Raw genomic sequence first — 24207 nt, forward strand, 5'->3', positions numbered from 1 at the left:
TGTTTCGGACATTTTATAATCCAAAAGATTCATCTCTTTATAAAAAAAAAATACACAAAGCTGGAAAACAGTGAAAGACCACACTCACAGCTCCAAAGTAAGGTGCCTGGTGGACGACTCCTGTGCCCTCTTCCTCCTTGACGTAGTTATCCAACACCACCTGGAACGCTCCTTTCTCCCCACACTGAAGTGAAACGAGGATGAAGAGAATTGGATGAAGGCGGGGGAGCGGTGAGGAAGCAAAAGATAGTGAGTGATAGATAGATAGATAGATAGATAGATAGATAGATAGATAGATAGATAGATAGATAGATAGATAGATAGATAGATAGATAGATAGATAGATAGATAGATAGATAGATAGATAGATAGATAGATAGATAGAGACAGATTTAAAGAATGTAAACAGAGATGCCAATTTGTTGTCAGACAGGTAATTAAAGTGAGATATAGGTCCGTCTTCATTTTCTGGCAAACAATATATAAACCTGTGAAACAGCCAGGAATACAAATACAAACTACAAACCTCGGCAAAGTACGGGAAAAGAGGCTTGTATTTCTTCCCTTTCAGCGTCTTTCCGGGAAATCTAGAAACACATAAAACACCTTTAAAGTTCAATATCTGTAATTCACCTTCATTTACTCACTATTATTTCTCTAAACAGTATCCTCTGACTGTCGAGCTGTTGATACTGCCCAACCCTCTGATTGGTGGAGGTTGTTGCAGCCTGACAGGAAGACTGCAGACACTACTGACAACTCCTCTGCATATTTACAACTAAGAGTCTTAGCGTCTAAAGCCATGCTAGCATGCTGTGAGACTGTACTTCAACCCAGCGGTGCTTTGAGCTAAATGCAAACGTCGGCATGCCAACATGCTGATATTTAGCAGGTATAATGTTTAGTATTCTAACATTTGCTAAGTAGCACACACACAAGTACAACTGATGGGTGATGAAAATGTCATTAGTTTAGCAGATATTTGGTCATAAACCAAAGTGTCACCAAACAACACCGACATCCTGAGGAGAACCTAAATGTGTCATGGCTATCCATCCAACAACATTTGTTGAGACATTTCACTCAAAACAACAAAAATCATCCTCATGGTGGCGCTAGAGGAAAAGTCAGAGAATCACCAAAGTCAGTAAGATTCACCCTCTGGAAACGATGAATGTCTGTACAACATTTCTCAATCTATCCAGCAGCTGTTGAAATAATTTATTCTGGACCAAAGTGGTGCACCGACCGACCGACCGACCGACCGACCGACCGACCGACCGACCGACGTTGGCGTGGTTAAAAGAAAAATGCTTGTTTTTGTGAAGATGCACAAATAATTGTAGGAGGTCTCCATCAATAAAAACTAAATATGATTTTAAGGAGGGTTAGTGTATTAATAATACAGCAATGTTATAATGTTATAATGTATAATACAGCAATTTAGATGGCATTTCTAAAATCTTTATTATAATTTTTTTTTTTAAAGAATGATAGCCAGCATCATAATAATGTGTTGTTCTCAACGTTGACATAAATATGCAAAATGCAGGATTTACATAATTTGAAGGGGTTTGTTTTTTGACTTTGTGTCCCTCCACCGGTGAAACCAAACCTGTACCCTTGTGACGCTAGGTGATCCAAAGCTATTTAGAACAGCTTCAATATAACATAGAATATAAAAAATGAAATGTTATAGGATATGATTCCTACTTGAGCATTCCCATCATTTTTATTTGGTTATTAGGACAAAAACTGAAATCTCAATTTAACGTTTAAGTCAGTCATGATATGCTGTTTTTGTAATTATCACACAGAATAAAGACGTCTCTGCCTCTGTGTATGGAGACTTTGTCCTTGTAGAAGAAGGTGCATCAATCAGTGAAGACATTAACATGCTTTCTTAATTGCCAGATAATGCGTTCAATATATGGGATGAGTGGGTATAAATCGTGCCTGGAAATGTGCTCCATCAGGTTTCAGTATATTCTGTATCCTCTATTCATTCAGGTGTTTTCTTTAATTCACATTGCCTCATTCTTTCCCTGCTCCATTCTGCAGAATCATGTACCAGAATCAACCACTGAACTGGGAAATTGGGGAATTTGAATTGCTTTGTGTTGCATACGACACACAGCTGGCAAAATGCACATCTACTAATTCAGTAACTTTATCCTCATCTTTTAACTCTGGAAGACAAGTTATAACTCAAGAGAAAACCTTTCACAGTAACTGAAACACAGGTTTGACGCTCACTGAGAGACCATAGCTAGGTGTGAATTCACTCAACTTATCGAGTTTGTCAGTTTCAGTGTATATTAATTAACATTATTTTATTAATATTATTTTATTAATATTAAGGTTAATGAGGAGAGTGGGGGAGTAAAATCTGATATAAACACTTAATGGAAAAACACTAACTCTGAAGTAACTACATAAACACTTACAACTATTACAAGGTTCAGTCGTATTGGCTTTAATGCTAATTAGCAGAATTTGTCAGCTATAACAGAGAGCTGACAACCAGCGATGCGTTTTTAAAGCAACATGCTACCATCAAATCATCAGGGCCCAGATTGCCAAAGCATCAGTAAAAAAATGTACTGATAAAAATAAGTTGATACTTCAGCAGATAATATGTAGATAGTAGATATACCGTACATAGTAATGAAATAGGATTGAACTGTGCTTTTCAATACTTTCATGTCATTTTTGGGAGATACATTTCCCCAGTGGCTCAGCAAAGGACTGTTGTACTTTGGCACTTACAGGCTGAATTATCTACATTTAAATGGATAGTTCGGTGTGTTGAAGTGGGGTTGTATGAGGTACTTATCCATAGTAGGTGTATTACGTACAGTAGATGGCAGTTGGCACGCCCCCAGCTTGGAGAAACAGACAGGAGTATTGGCACAGGAGCAAAGCAATACATTGCTGTGGACGGGGCTGACAGCAAAACGTATTTTAGACACCTAAAAGAAAGGCTCACCTAAAAAAAAAAATCTATGTCAGTTTAAGTATACGCTATATTTAGAATATTTTCACCACTTCATCTTGCGGTCAGACAGCCCTTTCCGACGGGGAACTGAACTGAAAGTGAAACTTATCCATGCTGTCTCTTCAAAGCCAGCAGACTCCGTTGATAAAAAACAGTATAGTCTTCACTTTCAGTTCAGTTCCCCATCTGAAAATATTCTTAATATAGTGTACACTTAAACTGATATTTAAAACTGAGATGTTTTTTAGGTGAGCCTTTCTTTAAGGTGGTTTAAATATGTTTTTCTGCCATCCCCATAGCAGTAGACTATATTTGCTCCCATAATGGTACTCCTGTCTGTTTCTCCAAGCTCGGGGTGTGCCGACCGTCATCCACTGTAGGTATGGTAATACACCTACTATGGATAAGTACCTCATAGAACCCCACTTCGAAACACCCCAACTATTCCTTCAAAGGTACAGTCAAACGTAAGTTGAAGAGTAAACAGAATATGGGGTTGGGGTTTAGTTACAAGAGCTATTTGAATCAAAGCCTTGAAATCTGATTGGATCGATCAAAAGTGGGTTTAGGTTGGTTTAGAACATATACAGCGATACGAGGCTGTGGAGAGATACAGAGCTGTAGACAACTGCTCAACCTCACCCACGTTGTTAAGATCAGGAGAAGGATGATAGGGGTTAAATAAATAAATTAGACCTCAAGAACTATTATATTTTGCTAAGCATAGACCTCCTGCTATATTTCTCTGCTAGCTACCCACTAGCTAATGGTCAAGTGCAGTTTTATATGCTGGGCGGGGTTAGCTAGTCTCCCCAAATCATATTTGATTGGATGCACCTATGTAACCACCCCCGAGTTCAAGATGAATCATCAAAAAGAGAAATATTCTATTACAAATAAAATCTATAAAAAATATTTTTTGGACACATATTAAGCATGTAACAAGAGGTAAATGAATGTCCGTCGGACAGTTTGGGGCTAAGCCTAGTTTTTAGGGTTTGTTCCGAACCGTCGGCTCTAGTCTGCCCGTGTCGGAAGTTTTTTGGCTGATTCAGCATGTTGAATCGGCGGCCCAGCACGTCGTCAGAGATATCACTCTGATTGGTGGTTCAGTTTAGGCGAATCAGTACACGAGAAGAGAAACGGAAGAGAGGAAAGCTAGCCAATGAGTAAAGTCAAGAGGAAAAACACAGAAGACTCTTCTCATTTTTCCATCTTCATCTCATCTGATCATTCCAATACACGGATATTTTCACAACGACATCTGGAATGAAGCCAAGTGGTGAGTGGAAATGATGTGGAAATGGTCGGCAAACGCCGCTTTGTTTCATGTACATATCATTACAATGGCTTATATATCCACAGTCCTCGGCCTTCTGGTTTCCCTTTTTGAATGACGAATACAGACTACTGCTGCCTGCTGGTGTGGAGAGTTATTTCATCTCACGCAGGCGCATAACGTACGTGGTAGTTGGCGAAGTGAAGCGACGCAACAGTCGGCCTTCATCGCCGCTAGTTCTTTGATATCAGGTTGGTGTTTCTGGGCCTTAAGATATTAAGTCATTTGCACTCTTGGTGTTTTTCTTGATGTGGCTAGAGGGTCTTGTGTACTTACTTGTCCAGGATAGTGTACTCGCCCTCAGACTTGAACAGAGCTCCCAGCCTGGCCTCCATCAAAATGTAGATCTTCTCCGTGGCGTTATCTGAGAGATGAACAGAAAAACACACGTGAACACATTTGTTGAGTCTTCACACTTTGTTGCCAGGCCTGTGTCTGGAATAAATCCAGACTCATCCCAAGACTCCTTATTAAATCCTGTACTGCTGTTACACGGAGGCACACTTTAAACAAGAACACATCTCATTTCAGAACACAAACCTTAAGAACATAAAGACAAATTAAAGAGTGCAGACGTGACAAAGATAATGAAAATCCTCACTTTTAATGCTTTTTACAACACATTCCAGTTGTACTGCAAATCGCTTAAAATCAATTTAAAATTGGCAAAAGAAGTGTGTAAATTATAGAAATGAATAGAGCCTGACTGAACTAAGCTTTATGTTTCAATTTATTTAATACTATATGTTTTTATGTTTGCGCTAACCTATTAACTTACTTATATTCCACTTCTTGAATGTTTTTACTGTTTTTGTTATTTGTATATTCATTGTCTCATAAAGCATAAAAAAGAGAATGTATGTTAAAAAAAAGACAAAGATATAGACACAGTAAATCCACAGAAGTGAGGCCAAAGAGACAGTAATGGCAGAAAAAAAGATAATGTTTGTTGAATAGCATAAAGGGAAAGCTACGGTGGCAACCAAAGAGGTTTACTAGACCCTCTGTGTCGTTTATGGCAATAAACAGAAAACATTATCCACCTGCAACATTTATGACGTAGTCTAACAAGGTAAAGGTCTTCATCACGTGACAATTGACAAACAAAACAAAAATGTTTTCAAGGTGACATGAACACAAACATCTCAGCAGGTATTTTCTCCTTTCCTTTTCTGTACAGCTTTCAAACCTCACAGTGAACGTAATGAGGTGGGAATGAAGATATTGATTGATATGATGAAAAATGCTCTGGTCATTTTTTAAAGTCTGCCATCTAAATAGCACCCTGCAGAATGATTTATGTTTATTGAACCGAATTTCATGTATGATAAACGGCAACTCATGAAGCACGGTTCAAATCCAGGTATCTAATAGCCGTGCCACATGCAAGTGTGCTGAACCTCTATGTCAAGTCCTGTTTCGTAAGAACATGGTGAGCCATCAAGTCAAGGTCAGGTATGGACCCCATCATGCGGCTACAACCAATCAACCAGCAGCTGGGCTTATTGAAAAGTTGCAACCTCATGTAGGATAACTGCCTGGCATTTTGGGAAACTGGATGTTCCTGGAGAACTGGCCAAATGGGGATTTTGAGAAAGATAATAGAGGGGAGATTGAGAACAACAGGCGGGGACAACAGTTGTGATTCAAGAGGGCAAAAACCAAACGGCCCGAGACAGTGAGACGCGAAAAGAGAGAGAAGGGGGCAGCATCAATAAAAGATGTTTCTTCCCCTCAGTGCTGTGACAAATGACTGCACAGCTCAGACCTGCTGCTGCTGACAGCCCTCAACTCAAATGGCAACAAAGGCAGCGAGAGGAAGAGACAGACACAGAAAGAGACAGAAAATAAGAACAATGAAGGACAAAAACAGGTGCATGTGGAGGCAAAGAGAGCGATAACAAAATGAGGGGTGGAGGGGGGGATTGGATGAAGATCGAGCAAGAGAGAGAGGATGGGAGATAAAAAGAGAGACTGAGCTGATACAGAAAAAAAAAAAAAAACATTCATTGGTATTCCAAGGCGGTCTCCCATGCAGCATAGCACCGGCGGTGCAGTCAGAATGACCGACTGTGCTTCAACAGTGCCCCCTGCAGGATCAACGAGGCTATGACAAACTGGTATGATGAATCTAGGTCATCCTTTAAAAAACCCACCAGTTTCTCTCACGGGGAACCAAAAACTACAGCAGGAGGGCAACAGAAAAACACTAGCCACCTCTCTGGAGTCTTTTTTTTTTTAATGTATTTGAACAAGGACATTACTTTTTTTAAGCGACCTGATTTGAGCTTCATCCACATTTCTCAGGTCTGGCTCTGAACAACACACACATGTAGATGACATGAACAAAGCTGTTGGTTTATGTTACAGTGATAAGCCTGTTTCCACAGACGACATTTTGACATGTCACAGTAGGAAAAGCAAAGGTGTAAATAATAAAATGAAAGATGGCTGAATTCTATTTAGCTGCTTCAGTTTCAAGGTCCTGGTGTTGTGCATGCTGGCTCACTGCCATGACTCACTTGAATACAACAGAGTCATCGTTGATGTTATTAGTAACACCTGCGCCTACTCTGAGTCAAAATGCCAAAAAACAAAAGATATTTTAATAACAATGTTTACAAACTAGAATTACCGCCTCGCGGTTGTAAGCCTCCGCCAACCAGTCAAGTTGCAGTTTAAATCCAGGTCTGTCCAAAATATCATCACTTCATCCTATAAGATATTTGTGTGAAATTGTCATAATTAGCTAATTATTCTTGATTTATGGTGAAAAACGTGTTTTGTGAGGTCACGGTGACCTTGACCTTTGACCTCCAAAATCAAATCGGTTCGTCCTTGAGTCCAAGTGGCCGTTTCTGCCAGATGTAATGAAATTCCCTCCAGGTGTTCCTGAAATATCGCTTTCACGAGAATGGGACGGACGTAATATCACAGTGACCTTGACCTTTAACCACCAAAAATCTAATCAGTTCACCCTCGAGTCCAAGGCTGCGGTCGAATAGTAAAAGAAATTACCTCCTACGTCTTCTCTTAGACCTCGATGGAAAGCGTCATGAGGTCAAGGAAATTTGAAGAGGGATTCATAAGGACGTTTGCGGAGCGAAGAGAATACGGCTGCACTTACACTGGGTTACAGACTTTATTTATAACTCCAATGAGCACAGTGACAAACTCAGTGCTGTACAATTCAAGTGAGGACTCCTGTCCAAAACAGAATCACACCTCTTAAGAAGGATGTTTTCAATTCATCCATAGTGTACAACTAAACAGCGACGGCAGATGTTATTGATGGCCGAATGGCGCGTCGCTTTAAATGTTGCTGCCGCAAGGAATTTTGGGACGTCATTATCTCCTTTCCTTTCCTAAAGGATGGTTCAGTGTATCCTATGCTAAAGGAGATAAGAAAGGAGGCATTGAAGCACCTTTCCTTAGCATTTAGAGATATTCGACCGCAGCCCAAGTGGACGTTTGAGCCAAATTTGAAGAAATTCCTTCAAGGTGTTCCTGAGATATCGCGTTCACGAGAATGGGACATATGGACAACCCTAAAACATAATGCCTCCGACCATGGCTGTTGCGGAGGCATAAAAAAATAGTCAGTTTCCTACTGTAAACTTAATATGTAGTTGATAAATAAATTATAAATATTGGGCTGGAATACATTGATGAGTATTTTCTTTGTGGATTATTTTGCCGTTACGAACACATTCATTTTGGATTGTGCCGTTAAGAAGTCATCGCTCAAAAAAGCAAAAACACTTGTTAGTGCAACCTGTATATAGAAATCATTAGCTAAATTCAAACACAAATATATTTAATTGTCTTTTGTTTAAATCTGACAGGGCCATTTTACATGGGTGAGTCTACATGCACATGGAGGACAGATTATGTTTTTATCGAGCCTACGTGAACATCAGTTATGCCTTAGCATTGATTACTGCACATCAATGTGAAGCGTCTGCTTAGTTGTAGATAAAAACAGAGTTCCAGTCCCAGATAGTCCCCTGTCATACAACTAAAAACAGTCTTATTTCATCAGCTAACTCTTATCCAAAGGCTAGAAGTTCCTCCAACACATTATGGTGCAGAAATCCCTTCCTCTGGGTGCAAATTTACCAAGGCAGCACTCCTCCTCTGTTAATTTGTTTTTGTTTGTTCTTTCTGAATAAAAAAACACCATTCACCCACAAGGGAAACAAGATTTCCAGCCAGAAAACCTCGTCCTGAGGCTAAAACATTTAAGCAACATCGTTCAACAAAACTATCAATCCTGGTAATTCAAGTAATCCACAAGACAAACATGTTTGTGGGAAGGATACGTGAGCAAATATTTCTTTTTCCCCTCCTACAATGACTTGAAGTAAGTACAGACGACAAAAACATTTCAGGGAAACAAGCTCCACAGAGAAGCATTCAGTCCCAATCAGCACATCAGGGGTTCTTTATGTCGCCACGAGTGACCGAACACTGATTCTCAAGAACCAAAGCTGTGGCCCAATTTCATACTACACACAAGTTTTAGGCAGGTTTTGAGTATGTAGTGTGGTCACAGTAGAAAAGTGACAAAATACATATACTCAAAACAGTCAATATGCATCATTAAAAAACCTATATCTTTGAGGGAGCTGTTGATGGACACTTTTCTCACGGAATAAAATGCACTAAGGACAACGTGACGCTACTCACAGCTGGAAATAAATGTAAACTAACAGTGGGTGGTGGTGAAACAGTTCCAGGAACACATCGTCAGAAAAAAAACAAATAACTATTAAATGTTGGAGAAACATTTTGCTCTCTGTCTCTTTGTTAAAGGGTAACTTGGTTTTTCCCACGTATTTGTGTCTGAGTGACTAATGGGGACAACACTTTAGGAAATTGCTCCAGTATTTAAAGAGTACGCTGCAGACGGCAGCTGCTAAACAGGATGTAATGTAATCGCTCGGGGCAACCTGGCACCGTCAATGTACGTCCACTAAAAGTGCTCGTTTTTGTCACTGCCAGGCTCAGATTGTTATTATAAGTGTCTGACAACATTATGGAAAGGACCCTACGGAGAAATAATAGTTTTTCTTTAAATTTAGCTTGATCCGGCCTGTTTGTGTCATGTGATTTGTTGCCGGAAGACAACGGCGGAAATGTTCGGGAGAGCAGAAGAGTGCCGGTGTTGCCGTGACAGGCTCTGATTGTTATTACAGAGTCTTGCTCAAGGAGAAGTCTCGCTCTGAAATCTCGCGAGATGATGTGTTGCCGGAAGACAGCGGTAGAAACAGGGTAGAGTTTGTTGTGTTGGAGTACAGAAAGTGTAGCTTAGTGATATCTAAAAGATTTTCAATGTCAAGGCTGAATATTAAGATGATTTCGAAAATGTGGATGCAACATGAGATTTCACAACGAGACTTCTCCTTGAGCTGGACTTGGACACAATAACAAATAGACCGGATCAAGCGGAGGTAAGAAAAAACGTTATATTTCTCTGTAGGGTCCTTTCCATAATGTTCAGACACTTATAATAACAATCTGAGCCTGTCAGTGGCAAAAAAAACACTTTTAGTGAACGTTACACTGACAGTGAGGAATTGTCCCGAGTGATTACATTGCAGCCCGTTGCAGCATCGCTGTCACTCAATACTGGACCAAGTTCAAAAAGTGTTGTCCTCATTAGTCACAGCTCCGTTCAAATCACCGGAACAAAAACACAGACACATCTCCAACAGTATGATGATAATAATAATGCACTTTGCGTGTCTAGTCTGATAGTCTGTAGATTATGCAGCCGATAGATAAGATATATTTTAATAAAATACAATTGTACCAACAGAATATAGTAGAACACAGAAGCCGTTTCCATGCCGCAAGGCAGACAAGCGCTTGTGTCTGCCTGTCTACTTACATGAGGAGCGCAGTGATCCCGCAGATCCAAGCGGGTCGTCAAATGAGGTGACAAATGGGCATTAACGTAACATAATACTGATTCATATTTGATCAGCGCTGCCTAGTTTGACCGTTTGGTCGGAGTTCGTGAGTGATTGACAGCCGGCTCTCATAGACAGGAGCTGGACAGCAGACCTCAGATCAGGTCTTACTGCTTGTTTTCCTCCGGTTTATGAAATCTTGCAGATGCCGTTAGGAGCACCGGAGGACACAGAGGCACAGGATTTTTTTCAGGTAACTTTTTTTTATCATATTTGCTCCAATCTCGCCTACTTCAGCTTTAATGTGGCCCAGGACACATTTGCGTACACACTGCTAAAAGAATATGTCCATATGTGGCAATCGGATCTCAATCCGTCCTCAGTGTGTCTTGAGTGCGTTCACATCTGTACTTAGAGCTGTCCATTTGTGATCCGATCACTGAGGACGCATGTTAATACCAGGTCTGAACAGGGCCTTTGAATGACATCCAACGGCACAAGTATAAACCAAAAAGAGTATACTATAAAGATTAGTATGTAACTAGGACACAGTACGTGTGTCAAGCTTCGTCTCTCACCTTTGACCTTGACATACAAGAACTCCGGGTTAACACAGAGGGCCAGGTTGCTTGGCAGTGTCCAGGGTGTGGTCGTCCAGGCGATCAAAGCCACATCCTCATTCCCAACCATTGGGAAGTTGATGATCACCGACGGGTCCTGAACGTCCTGGAGACAAAAATGAAACAGAGATTAAGTCAATTCAATATTTACATCCAAACAGAGGATGAGGTGTGATGGGGGTTGTGATTTGTGCCAACCTTGTAGTTCTGGTGGGACTCAAAGTTGGACAGGGGGGTGTTGCAGGCAGTGGAGAAAGGCATGACCTTGACACCTCGGTAAACCAGACCCTTGTCGTACAGCTGTTTGAACACCCACCTGAATGAATAGAAGACGCATGAAAAAAACATAAAGAGGGAAGGAGAGACAAACTGCACACAAGAGGACAGACTCAAGAAACCGATTAAGTCTGGTCTGTATTGCATTTCTTATTATATAATGCTTTAAGTGTTTTACTCCAAGTAGATTGAGGTTATTCATTATCATCTCCTGTGACCTAAGTGTTTGAAGCATGGCTGAAAACTAAATTTCCTTTGGGATCATAATCAGGTTAAAGTTGAAGAAATGATTAAGTGGAGTAGATATTTTCAGGGCTCCAGACCGCAACCATTTAGCTGCATTTTGTGACTATTTTTGGAGACAGTGCGACTACATTTTATAACTAGGAGCATCAAAGCAACTTGCAAATATGCCCCCCATTTATTTTCTTTTTTTAAATCATCATTGTATACCATGTGAAACACTTGGAGGGAGCGAGAATTTGTGTTTGTGCCATCCACATCAACAACGGTGCGCGGGTTTGTGGTAACAAAAGTGTAGGTGTATTCGTTGCATGCTTAAAAAGTAACATTTATCAACGGTGAGAGAGACTGGTATTATTACGAACGCACTTATTTTTACAGTCTAATGAACACACTAATTTCTGCCGAAAGAACATCCCGATTGATAAGATGACAGACATCCTTTTATTCGTAATGGTGGCTATGCAGTAGCTGTGAATTGCACAGCCCCAGTGTGCGACAGAGGAGAGACAAATAGTAATAATAACTATTTGTATAGCATCTTTCAAAAACCATGCTACAAGGTGCTCTACAATAAAATATTATAAAAATATGTATTAATTACAATAAATACCACAAATTAAGAGACAAGATAAAAGTTAGTCTTAGGAGATTTAAAGGAAGATACTGAGTTTGCCTGAATTGGAACACATCATCACACGTTAGATCAGTTAAAATTATAGTACCTTTATAGGAGTAGCCCATAAGACTCGACTGCACAATTATTTTTCAATTAATGATTTTTACTCTGAAAGCACTAATTCACTTTGTGACTTTTCCTTTGAAATAAAACAGTACATTGTTATTTCTGTAAATTCTCTATGTAATACCGAAGCATTTATTAATAATACATTTAAAATGGAAAGAAAATATGGTTTTGTTGCGCTGCCTGTCGATTAAGTGGTGCACTCTTGTGCTGGTGTCACTAAAATGTTCAGTAAGGAGCACCAGTGGTCTAAGTGGAAAACGTTAGTCTGGAGCTCTGACTTTAAATCAAAACAAATCTCTGATGAAAATGACTTTGTGTTATTAGTATATCAAATAGGGCCTACATTTAATTCCTTGTATAAAAGTAAAATACAAATGATGCATCTTTAAGCCACAACTCATGAGATGGTAAATTTGACATTCATACCAGACAGTCTCCATGAACCATGGGTAGAGAGTCTTGTAGTCATTGTCGAAGTCAATCCACCTTCCCATTCGCCTCACTGAAGTCTACGAATAAAAACAAACATGCACATAGCAAATCAAAGGAATATAATAATTATTATAATATTATTTTTAGGTCAGTCCCCATCAAGGCTCATATAAAAAAACACCTGTATTGTACATGTGAGATATAGGACACATGAAACAAAAAAGAAAAACTGGCCTTACAAGTACGGTTAAAAAATTACTCTCACATAATGTGTTTTCCCGTTTGCTCACCTCCCACTCGTTGGAGTATCTCATGACAATGTTTCTGCACTGCTTGTTGTACTCAGCGATGCCCATCTTGGCCACATCATCAGGCCCTTTGATCCCCAAAGTCTTGTCAATCTCATACTCCTGCAAAAACAGAAAAGAACATGAGATAAGTGAATAATCAAAGGATGAATCTGTAAATCTATGCAGAACTCTTTCCAGAATCAGAATCAGAAATACTTTATTGATCCCTGGGGGGGAAATTGGGATGTTACAGCTGCTCTTATAGAAAAGCACAAAAATGTAAGCCAATAGAAAAAGGAGTATGTAACATGTAGCTCATGTACATAATGATACAATATATAACAATATATGTAGAGAAATATAAATAAATACAAAAATAAGAAATATAAGAAATATGTACAAATATGTACATCAGACACATACAATATATAACCACAGTGTAAATAAGTACATACAGAATGCTGAGAAGTGGGATCTATTAAGTGTGTTAAATATAAATGCAAGAATGGTATGAATAAGAATTAAATAACAATATTCAGGATAAGAGATTCTTACCACAGGCAGGCCGTGACAGTCCCAGCCAAAGCGCCGGTCCACATGGAAGCCGCTCTGGTGGGCATATCGAGTTACAATGTCCTTTATGGTGCCAGCCAGGATGTGCCCATAGTGGGGTAGACCCGTGGCAAAAGGAGGGCCGTCGTAGAAGGTGTACCTGGTTGGGAAATGAGCAATGATATATTTTAAAAGGGCGACTGTATTTTCACTTTGATAAAAAAATAGGTTGCATATGAGATAATAAGGCAAGATGACTCTGATGTCTGGAAACACGTTCCTCTCAACCAAGCGTGCAAGACAACAGACACAACATTAACACTGCCCCGTTATACGAGTGTAGTCATGGTTTGTTCATACAGAAAAACAGCATCTTAAAGGGACTGTTTGTAACTTTTTAAGCGTATAAATGTAGCGGGTCGGCACACATGCGTGTTCGCATATGCGCGCTCGCGTGTGGCCGGAGCCTCGTCTTCGCTGCCTGCTCTCCTTCACTCAGACAGCGCGCGCGTCCTCGCTGTCTCGCTCCACCTCCAGACGTGAACGCGCGCTCACTCAACACTGCAGAAGAGTTAGTTTAGCTCTGAGAATATCTAGAGAATGTGGAGTGGACGTTTGTGCAGAAATAAATGCTGCAGCTCCTCCAGACCAACAGAGGTTTTCCGTGTCTTGTGAAGTGACGGGGCTCCTCAACGAGTTATGTTATCGTCTCGTTACCGACCGGGTGCCGATGTCTTCGGCTGCGGTCGGGAGGCGATAACGTAACTCGTTGAGGAGCCCCGCTGCTGAAGCCTGCGCTGAGCAGGAAAAGCCAACACTAGGATCAGCATTGATTCATGGAGAGACCTCCGTCTGGTCAGCTAACATTACTGCCAAGCAGCTGAAATATAGAGTGATATTGTGCTTTTAGCTGACGTGTGTCGCCTCACTGTTTTGAGCGATGCTCGTTCATTTCTATGTAGAGCGAGCAAGCGCGAGCTCGACGCTGACTTTCGTTGATTTCAAGGCCACAGGTGTCGCTGTTAAGCAGCATTTCTGAATCTTACAAATAGTCCCTTTAACTGCTCTGTTCATCTCTGTGTATAACAAACAGTGAGAGTATGGAGAAACAGATGCTTCGTTTGCCATATGAAGTTCATGCTGCTCATTTTTTGCTGACACCGACACGGGCACTGGGAGACGGTAACATGGTAGCGTTATTAAGCAAATATCCTGACAGTGTTGGTGACGGTCTGTTTGTGTCCAAAGTTCCTCTTCACTACAGCAATTTTGCTTTGTTTAGCAAATGTCATCATGACATTCAATCTTTTGTTGGCTAAAAATGAAAAAAACAAAATAATTTTTAAAAGGTAATTAATATATAAATCCTGCAATTAATCTCAAAGTAAGAGATATGAGAAAGGATTTCAGAATTGTATGCATGTTTCACTATCAAGGATTTTTTTCACACCCTTTTCCCATTTATTGTGGTGATATAACTTTATAAAAATAAAAACAATTTCTTGTCACTTAACATTAAATTTTTATGCTGACTGCCTTTTTACATATGACAACACTGCTATTAACTTATTAAACTGACTTCAATGCTTCATTGTTTATTACTGCATGGTTTGATGGACAAGTACTGATACTCATGAGTCTAACAATAACTGGTTAGCCAGGTAATGCAACGTCTTTACTTGGCAGCACAACAGCTGGAATGACAATCCCTAAAAAAAATCTTTAACCACTGCCAGCATTAAAGACACAGCAAAATGACTGTTAAGTCTTAATTCATTAAGTCTTCATAGTAGTTCCCCACCAAAATATTTTTGAATACATTTTCTTAATGTAAAGCATATTTTAACATTGATTACATTTTAAAGACTAGTTTAATTAGATGGTTAAAATGAGTCGTGCTAATGTGACGGAGTGTCATACTAAATTGTGGATTCAGTTTTTCAATTTGATATTTTATCCCACAAGAAAAACATTTCAAATAAAGAAACTTTAATTTAAGCTGTCTTGAGCGGTTATTTAACTAAATTAACTCATCTTACACTTCAACAGTTTGCCGTGATAATACATTTTGCTTAGTATATTAATAAATATAAACAAGAAACAGTTGGATTTACTTGGGCCTGTTCTTGGACTGTTTGAGGCATTCCTGGAAGCAGTCCTTAGTTTTCCACAGCTGCAGGATCTTCTCCTCCTCAGAGGGAAAGTTGATGGATTCAGGGACTCGCTCCACCATGGCGTCTGACAAAACACAGAAAACAATAAACTCAATAAACTTGTTGAGCAGGAATAGACTGAAATAAATCACAGTACATGAGTCACGAACATCATGCAATGAAACTTAAATTTGTCCCCATTTAGGGCTATAGTGTTAATAAAGTATTACCCATTAAAATATCCATTATTGGCCCTCAGTACTTTCAGCACGCATTCATTATATATAATCACACATAAAGCTCTGAATGACCTGGCACCGGAGTATATAACTGAGCTCCTCACACGGTACTGTCCAAACAGGCCCCTCAGGTCTGCCAGTCTGGGTCTTTTAACTGTTCCAAAGACCAGGTTAAAAACAAAAGGTGATCGAGCTTTTGCAGTACTGGCTCCCCGACTCGACTCTGGAACAGTCTTCCACTGAGCATTAGATCAGCTGACTCTGTCACCACTTTTAAATCCAGTCTTAAAACTCACTTTTATAGAATGGCTTTTTTTCCAATCAGCTGAATTTTAGTCTTTTGTATGCTTGTGGGCTGATGTGTATGTATGTGCATATGTAATTGAATGAATATGTATATGCTTTTTTCTTTATTTTTCCATTCTATTGTTTTTTATTTAATTATTTATGTTTCATTGTATTCTGCTGTTTATGTTGTGAATTTCCTTGGAAAGCACTTTGTGCTTTGGGCTTGAAAAGTGCTCTACAAATAAAATTATTATTATTATTATTATATACCCACAATGCTACGTATCGTTTGGGACAAGTTAAAAATTAAAACTACATTTTATGTTAACATTAATAGTGACTGTGCGCTGCTCTTCATCGGAGGTGGAAAACTACAGAAGACACTTCTGATCAGGCACAAATCTCACCATTGTGTGACTTATTGTCTAACAAGAAAAAATTAAGACATTTCAAAGAAGTTATTTGCTCATTATTATCTATTAATCAGCAGACATGGGAATAAAGCATATTTATTAACTTTGTATTCTTTTTCATGGAAATGTATTAAATTAATTACCAGTTAATGAGAAATAGTGGAATATAATTGTTAAATAATGTTTATAATAAAGTAATTTTTGATAAAGTGTGAGGTAAACATTGGGGGTAATTTTGCAGTAATTCCAAAGAAATTTCAAATAGATTACTTGCTAATTATCACCTTATTACAGTGAATTAAGTGTTACCATATATTTAATTGAGGCTTTAGAATTGCTTTTTTAAAATAATATTTCTTAACATAAGGAAAACCTGTCAGTGCTCTGTAGTCTGTCAACAGAACATGCTGTCCTTTTCAACATGTTATGTGCCAAAGTCAGGCAATTTAATATATAACTCCCACGTCAAACATTCAACAGTAGAAATGATGCCCAAACTACTTTATCCTGGTCAGTAAGTGACTTTCTACCAGCAGCTAGTTCACATGTCTGACGCCTCCTTGTTGTCAGCTAGCAGGCTAAAGCTAGCTGGTTAAAGCTTCAGTTAGTTATCTTGTAGATAAACACACAGTAAAGTTAGTTAAAGGCAGCTGTTTGAACGCTCACACATACTGTCAGATGAACAGTGAAGTGTGCGGCTTTAATTACACCTTTATGTGGTGAATATAGAGTTTGAATGGAGGAGATACTCACATGTTGTCTGTCTCAGGCTGCCAACAGAGAGACAAGAAATGATGCAAGCTGGAGGCAGCGTCAGCGGAAGTGACGACATCACGCAAAGTTTGATTTGTTGCATGAAAATAAAAGTGTACTTTTTACTCCACTACATTTTTTTGACAGCTTTAGTTACTAGTTACTTTGCACATTCAGATAATTAATACAAAATATAATGAATTATTAAACTTTTTTTTTTTTTTTTTTTTAATTGAACAAATTCAAATTTACAAACAACATGGCTCATAGATCATTGCATTAGAGTAAAAGGACAAGGTGCATACAGAACAATAACAAATAAAATATGTAAAATTATACATGAAAATTAAAATAAATTAAATTAAAGGGACTATTTGTAACTTTGTAAGCATATAAATGTAGCAGGTCTTCACACATGCGCGCTCGCAAATGCGCGTTCGCGTGTAGCCGCTGTACCCTCCTCCTCTGCCTGCTCGCCTTCACTCAGAGAGCTCAGCTCGCTCCACCTCTAGACGTGAACGCGCGCTCACTACACACTGCAGAAGAGTTAGTTTAGCTCTGAGAATATCTAGTGAATGCACAGGGGACGTTTGTGCAGAAATAAATGCTGCAGTTCCTCCAGACCAACAGAGGCTTTCCGTGTCTTGTTAAGTGACGAAGCTCTACAGAGATTTACGTAGTCTTCTCGTTACCGACCGGGTGCCGGTGTCTCCTCTGCTCTCTCCGGCTGCGGGCGGAGAGAGCAGGCAGACACGCTGGAGAGCCCCGCTGCCTCAGCCTGCACTTAGGCAGGAAAAGCCAACACTAGGATCAGATCTAAATCATGTTCATGGAGAGACCTTCGTCTGGTCAGCTAACATTACTGCCAAGCAGCTGAAATATAGAGTGATATTGTGGTTTTAGCTGACGTGTGTCGCCTCACAGTTTTGAGCGATGCTCGTTCATGTATATTTAGAGCGAGCAAGCGCGAGCCCGACGCTGACTTTCGTTGACTTCATGGCCACAGGTGTCGCTGTTAAGAAGCATTTCTGAAAGTTACAAATAGTCCCTTTAAGGGCTATAGGGCTGTATACCTGTAATTCCTATTCTTCTATTATGCTAAGATGTTTCAATGCATTTTAGTTTTTCATGACCTTAAGGGCTTTTATGTAAGAAAGAAACTCAGAACGAAACACATTAAACCTAGGTTTCACTTTCATATACTTGGATTTGTGCAAATAAAATTTTCCAAGAATGAGAATGTTATTCACCAGAAAGTCATCTTTGTTATTGTCCATGACAAGTCCATAAACAATGTCCTTTTGAGAGAAGTTTCCCAGATGAGAAACTTTTGGGAAAAGCCAGTCATGTATGTCAAGCAATAAAGCTCCAGAATACACTGAATGAAAAAATAAATGATCGGTAGTTTCAGTATCATCACAATTACACACTGTTAATACACTGTTATTGGTTTCAATCCGGACTTTTAAATCTGCGTGATTAACAAAATAAAAGAAAGGAGCATTTTATGCTATTTTATACTTCTACTTCACTATATTTTGAAGACAATAGTGTACTCTTTGCTCCACTACATTTTTTTTGACAGCTTTAGTTAGTAGTTACTTTGCACATTCAGATAATTAATACAAAATATAATTAATTATTAAATTACACAGCAGGATGTAAAGTAGCTGAAATTAGCCCCACCTTTATACCTGCTGCAAAGTTAAAGCTATGTACACATTAATCACCAATTGTAATTCAGTGATAAAATATACATAATTTTTTCATATACTTTATTTTTTCCCTTTTTTCGAGGTTGTTTTCATATATGCAATTTACAGTTCGTAATTACAATAGTTTATAAACCAATTTGTAAGTAGATGAGCTTATAGACAAACTCCTTAAGTACAGTAGAGAAAACAACTTCAACATTCAAAATTGAAATAAAATTAAGAAAAGACATAATAATAATAATAAAGAATAGAGTTAAAAAGAAACCCACAAAAAATAACAATACAAAAATAAGAGAGTAATAATAAATTAATAAACAAATAAGTTAATAGAATATAAAAAGGGGGGGGGGGCGCAAATATATAGTAATATAATTTACAGGGGCACACACATGCATCCTCCTTCACATCTAATATATTATCTTTTATGTATTTATTATAATGAAATGGGCCATTCTGCATAATGAGTACTCATACTTTTAAGTATATTTTGATGCCAATACTTTTGTACTTTTATTAAAGTAAGATTTTGAATGCTGGACTTTTACTTGTAACTAAGTATTTCTAGACGGTGGTATTGCTACTGTAAATTACTTTTTCCCCCACTGATTTACTGACCCTCAAAGATTTATTCAATATAGTCTGGAAATTTCATACATTAATCTTTTTCATTCATCTACCACTTTTTTTTTGTATCTCACTATAAGGATTCTTTGGAGGCAGTGAAAGTTTTCTGACAACCATGGTAATCATACTGCTAAACTTTAAATCTATTTATTATTGAATCAATCTATTAATGTACTTCTTTATTTCCTTGTCATGCTTTGCAGTATTTTGGTTTGTGGAATGAAAACAGGGAGGGTATTGCAATTTTTATTTTTGCTGAAAGAAGGGTAGTCTGACTTTTAGGGAGCACAGGAGTCTTTTTTTCTTTCAGCCTTCGCCCCTTGTGTGATTTATTATATATAAAAAAGAGATCAAATAGTAACATCAAAGAGCCGTCTTTCACACGCTCCACAGATCAAAAAGATGCATTTTACATACAGAGGAACAATCCTGTTTGTCAAGGTTTTGTGTTCTTCCTCACCATCAAACCAGCAGCTAAGGGAACGTAATGTGAAATTAAGCTCAAATGTAACCTCCATGCATCAAGACCATGCAAGTATCTTTTGCTTAAAAAATGTATGTTTATTTTGCAATCATTTTAGTCTTAATTTTGCACAACTGTACTTCTTATTAGTCCGTAATTTTAAGTAATACATTAGGATGGAAGCCTTTTCTTTCCAAGGCGACAGAGTATGTCATTTATTATTAAAAAAGCATTAGTGTTTTATTTTTCTGCCATGGATGCTTTTTAAATCCCACTTTTCAACATGTTAGTACCTTATCTCCGTTCCTGCCTTGTCTAATATTTGTCCAGGTGAAGAAGAGAAACCAAAGAGCTGGAAAAATTCTAAATGAATGAGGGTGCTGTGTTTCATCACACAGGGATACTATCCGTTGCTGGGACAGAAAACTCCAGTAACATGAGGAAAGTGGAGACTTTTTGTGGGAGTGGCGAGTGTGTAATTCACAGATAACCCGAGTTCAACCTTGTTTTTTGTTTTATATGGAACTATGCAAGATAGACAGATTGTGATTTCTAAACCATACAGTAGGCCTTTTTTGTGATTTTGATGAACCAAGACAACAAATATTGCCTTGGACTAATCCCAGTCACTCAATCAAGTGATTCCTTCTATAACAGCAGACTGAGGCAGTTACAATAAAAGGAAAAATCTGATGTTGGTTTGTTAACAAAGCATAGCTTTATTGTGATGGTGGAAACACAGTCTATGGAACGCAGACAGACATGAAGATGACCGGAGGGCAGCCTATTTCGCTCAAGGCGCTGCAACTGCAGCTGCCTTTGCCACTTGAGCCTTCTGCGCCGCCTTCATGCCCTTCTTGTTGTGCTTCTTAGCAAAGCGCATGTTCCTCAGGAACTTTGGGTCGACCTGCAGCAAAGAAAGAACAAACAGTGAAGTGAACAGGTGGGACTCAAATGTGGAAGTGCTGCACAATTCCAAGATTACTTTTTTAAAGCCAAATAATCTACCAACTTTCAACACAATAAAGCAAAAGACACAAAGGTTCAAGCTAGAAAAATGCAAACCAAACATTTGTTAATCTGCATTAGAGTAGTGTAGTTACATATCAGGGATTCAAAAAAACACACTAGATGGTAACATAACTACCTCACTAGTATCTGGCCTAAACAGTAATAACTTTGACAATAAAAACAGCATTATTTCCCAGGCACCCCTGTGAGGGATGTGGTTAAGATTGTAATATAGTTTGCATGGGGAAAAAGTCCTGTAAGTGAAAGCACAGTTGATCAAAATCAGATCAGCCTGCCATTCAGAACCTAACATTGAATGGAGTATCTTAAGGGGATGTGCTTAGTTTTACACTTGTGTAACAATGTTGCAATGTCAGCTGAGCAAAACTGCATTTCATAAAGTTTTGACAACAACCAGCTACAACTGCCCACCACTTTTACTCTTAAAAATAGGTCAACTTTCCCACAATACATTGAACAGAAACATATAGGAGGACGATTTCCAACAATGTCGTTGTAGCATGAACATGTTCAACAAAATTCTAAATCATGCAGCTCTAATTTTTCAGTCTGAAAGCCTAAACTGGAAATGAATTGCCAATAGCTTTTCATATAAGACACAATTATGACAATTTTGGATTGAACAGCGGTGTGAACAGACATTTATCTAAAAAAATTACAATTACTAAATTACCTGTTAAAGTGAACCACTAGGCTAAAAAGGAAAATGTGAGTTGCATTACTCTCCAGACGAGGCTTGACATTATTTGAGTGTCACCTAAACCACAAAAGAAGTAAAGAGCTTCCTCTCAGCGCATTTACCCACATTTTAGAAGACGCGTTACTGCAGTAATCTGACTTTTTTACACAATTCTCTGGACAATTTACATGAAAATCCCCGTTTCTATAATTGAGGAAAGAATGAAAGAAACCAGATTTCCCTTACAGGATTTCTCCTAAAGAAAGCCAAATGTCTGGCTAGGTTTACAATGTTCTACTCTGCTTTTTACATGTAAATGAAGACCTCAGACATTGACTGTTTTGAAAGGAAATATTGGTACTAGTGGGGATGCATGATCATATTCAAAATAATCAAATAAAAAAAAAAACAGACTGAAACTGGCTAAGAGTAGCCTCCATAAATCTGTGCTGGTTTCCACAACTAATCCGTTTTCAGGCACATTTGTGCTCACAAAGCCTGTCCTTGAGCATTGTAGTTAGTCCATATGCTCAAACACACAAACACTCAATGTATAACTAATATGCTTAACATGAGTAAAACCATGGATCCACAATAAGAACAGGGTAGGGGAGAAATCTGATCACTGAAGTACTGCATGTACAGATGTGCAAGCAGGTAACTTACCACACATGCAACACACTGTCTGATTTCCTGCACACCTAATTTCTCAGTAAACATGCAAAACATACATCACCTATCAACAAAACAGAACTGTAAGTGTACGTACCCCCTTCAGTGACTCGTAACGCTGAGATGTGGGCTTTTTGATGCCATTCCTGTGGGCTTTGCGAGCTGTTCAGACAAGGGGAGAAACAACACAAAACAGTTGGTCTGTTAGTCACATTTCTTGCAACACACGTCTATATATTCGTAGTGGTCATACAGGTCTGCTTGCAGGTCTGCTTAGTGTCCTTAGAGTCAAAACTAAACATGCTGAAGCAGCGTTCAGTTTTTATGCACCAAATATCTGGAACAAGCTCCCAGAAACCTGCAGGACCAACTCTGAGTTCTTTTAATTCAAAGCTTCAAACTTTCCTGTTTGCTGCTGTCTTTTATTAACCCAGATAATGATCTTATACTGCACTAGAGCTTTTACTCGTGTGTTATTCTCTATTTTAGCTTCTATTCTAGCTTTTTATTTGTGGCTTGTTTTTATTCTCTAATCTTTAATGTTTTTATAACTGTTTTAATTATGTCTTAATGTTCTTTTGCACTTTGAATTGCCCTGTTGCTGAAATGAGCTCTACAAATAAAGCTGCCTAGCCTTGCATGTAAAACTAAAAGCTGGTATTGATGTTTTTTCCTGACAGTCTGCTCTCAGTTAAAAGCTTACAATGTTAAAGTCATCTCCTCAGTTAGTGAACTTCACACTGCAGTCATACTTACACTGGTTGTGGGTCGTGTGATTCTTGGACTTGGCCATTTCGACACTGGTTTATCTGAAGAAAGGAAAATGAATCTTTAGTTAGCATCACTGTTATTATCATCCACTCCCATGTTAGCACACGTTTGAATGGCAGCTATGAAAGCTAAGAAAGCTTAGTACAATGTAAACACAGACGTTTTACAATAGACAACTTCACTGTGAAACAGTAGCAGCCAAATGTAGATGTAAAACTACATATCAGACAGTTACACTACAGGTTCAGTAGAGCTGTGGCTGCATGTTGAGCTGAGGTCTGGAGGCTAGCGGCTTAGCTTCACGCAGCGTTAGCACTTTACAAATGTATAATTCAACCATTAATGAGGATCACATCTTAAACATACTGTGGTGAAAACACGACCAGTAAAGTGATTTATCACAATCAGGTGCTGTTTTTGTGCGGGGGTGTAAAATACACGAGGATTGATTAAGATTGTTAAAGTCCATTTAGGTGGTAAAACTGTGTACCTGCTGCACGAACAGATGAGAACCGGAAGAGGAAGAAAAGCGACCCCGGGAGAACAAGAGAAGAAGAAGAGTGGAGTCCAGACAGGAAGTGATGTGTGTTTCCATGACAGCGCCTCCTGCTGCTGGGTTCTGGAATGACAGAGCTCTGTTGCTAGGTGAGAGAACCACAGCTGGCCACAGGATGGCACCCTCTGTCCATATGACACCCTGATTACAGTTAGGACAGCCATAACACATGTAATGAGCACACACATACATATATAATTTATGAGTCATGTTTCATTCAGTGTTTCTTTGTTAGAAATGAAAGTGTGGACATTACATAATAATACACTTTATTTGTATAGCACCTTTCCAAACATAGTTACAAAGTGCTTTACATAAGTTAAAATAGTGCAGACATCAAGATAAAAACAATACAGAATAAAAACATAAAAACATAGGCCAAAATAAAATGTTGAACATAAGACTTGTGTACAAAAAGTCAACAATAATGAAATTT

The 24207-nt window shown here is 38.7% G+C and overlaps 2 protein-coding genes across 2 annotated transcripts in view; both read right to left on the reverse strand.

Annotated features, from left to right (window-relative positions):
- iars1 (isoleucyl-tRNA synthetase 1) overlaps positions 1 to 17338 on the reverse strand; it is a 72296-nt gene extending 54958 nt beyond the window's left edge. The window contains exons 1-10 of the mRNA XM_037770628.1: positions 17260 to 17338; positions 15528 to 15651; positions 13417 to 13573; positions 12862 to 12981; positions 12566 to 12648; positions 11071 to 11188; positions 10831 to 10978; positions 4614 to 4701; positions 527 to 587; positions 89 to 184 (exon numbers count right to left, since the gene is read on the reverse strand). Of these exons, the coding sequence (XP_037626556.1) occupies positions 89 to 184; positions 527 to 587; positions 4614 to 4701; positions 10831 to 10978; positions 11071 to 11188; positions 12566 to 12648; positions 12862 to 12981; positions 13417 to 13573; positions 15528 to 15651; positions 17260 to 17338 (1074 nt within the window). The remainder of the gene's footprint in view (positions 1 to 88; positions 185 to 526; positions 588 to 4613; positions 4702 to 10830; positions 10979 to 11070; positions 11189 to 12565; positions 12649 to 12861; positions 12982 to 13416; positions 13574 to 15527; positions 15652 to 17259) is intronic.
- Positions 17339 to 20756: 3418 nt separating this feature from the next.
- Positions 20757 to 23803, reverse strand: rpl29 (ribosomal protein L29). Its single transcript, XM_037784553.1, has 4 exons — positions 23706 to 23803; positions 23201 to 23253; positions 22542 to 22606; positions 20757 to 20968 (listed from the first exon to the last, which is right to left on the reverse strand). Exons 2-4 carry the CDS (start codon positions 23235 to 23237, stop codon positions 20855 to 20857), a joined length of 216 nt encoding a protein of 71 aa, XP_037640481.1. The 5' UTR covers positions 23238 to 23253; positions 23706 to 23803; the 3' UTR covers positions 20757 to 20854.
- Between the last annotated feature and the right edge of the window lie 404 nt (positions 23804 to 24207).

The sequence above is a fragment of the Sebastes umbrosus genome, chromosome 1 (assembly GCF_015220745.1).
Source record: "Sebastes umbrosus isolate fSebUmb1 chromosome 1, fSebUmb1.pri, whole genome shotgun sequence".
NCBI lineage: Eukaryota > Metazoa > Chordata > Actinopteri > Perciformes > Sebastidae > Sebastes > Sebastes umbrosus.

Bases quoted from the DNA above. Each gene is read 5' to 3' on its own strand.
- rpl29 (XM_037784553.1), bottom strand. From the start codon at position 23,237: ATGGCCAAGTCCAAGAATCACACGACCCACAACCAGT. The intron at 22,607-23,200 runs GTAAGTATGACT...TTGTCTGAACAG, and splicing joins TCACACGACCCACAACCAGT to CTCGCAAAGCCCACAGGAAT. The intron at 20,969-22,541 runs GTACGTACACTT...TCTTTGCTGCAG, and splicing joins GTTACGAGTCACTGAAGGGG to GTCGACCCAAAGTTCCTGAG.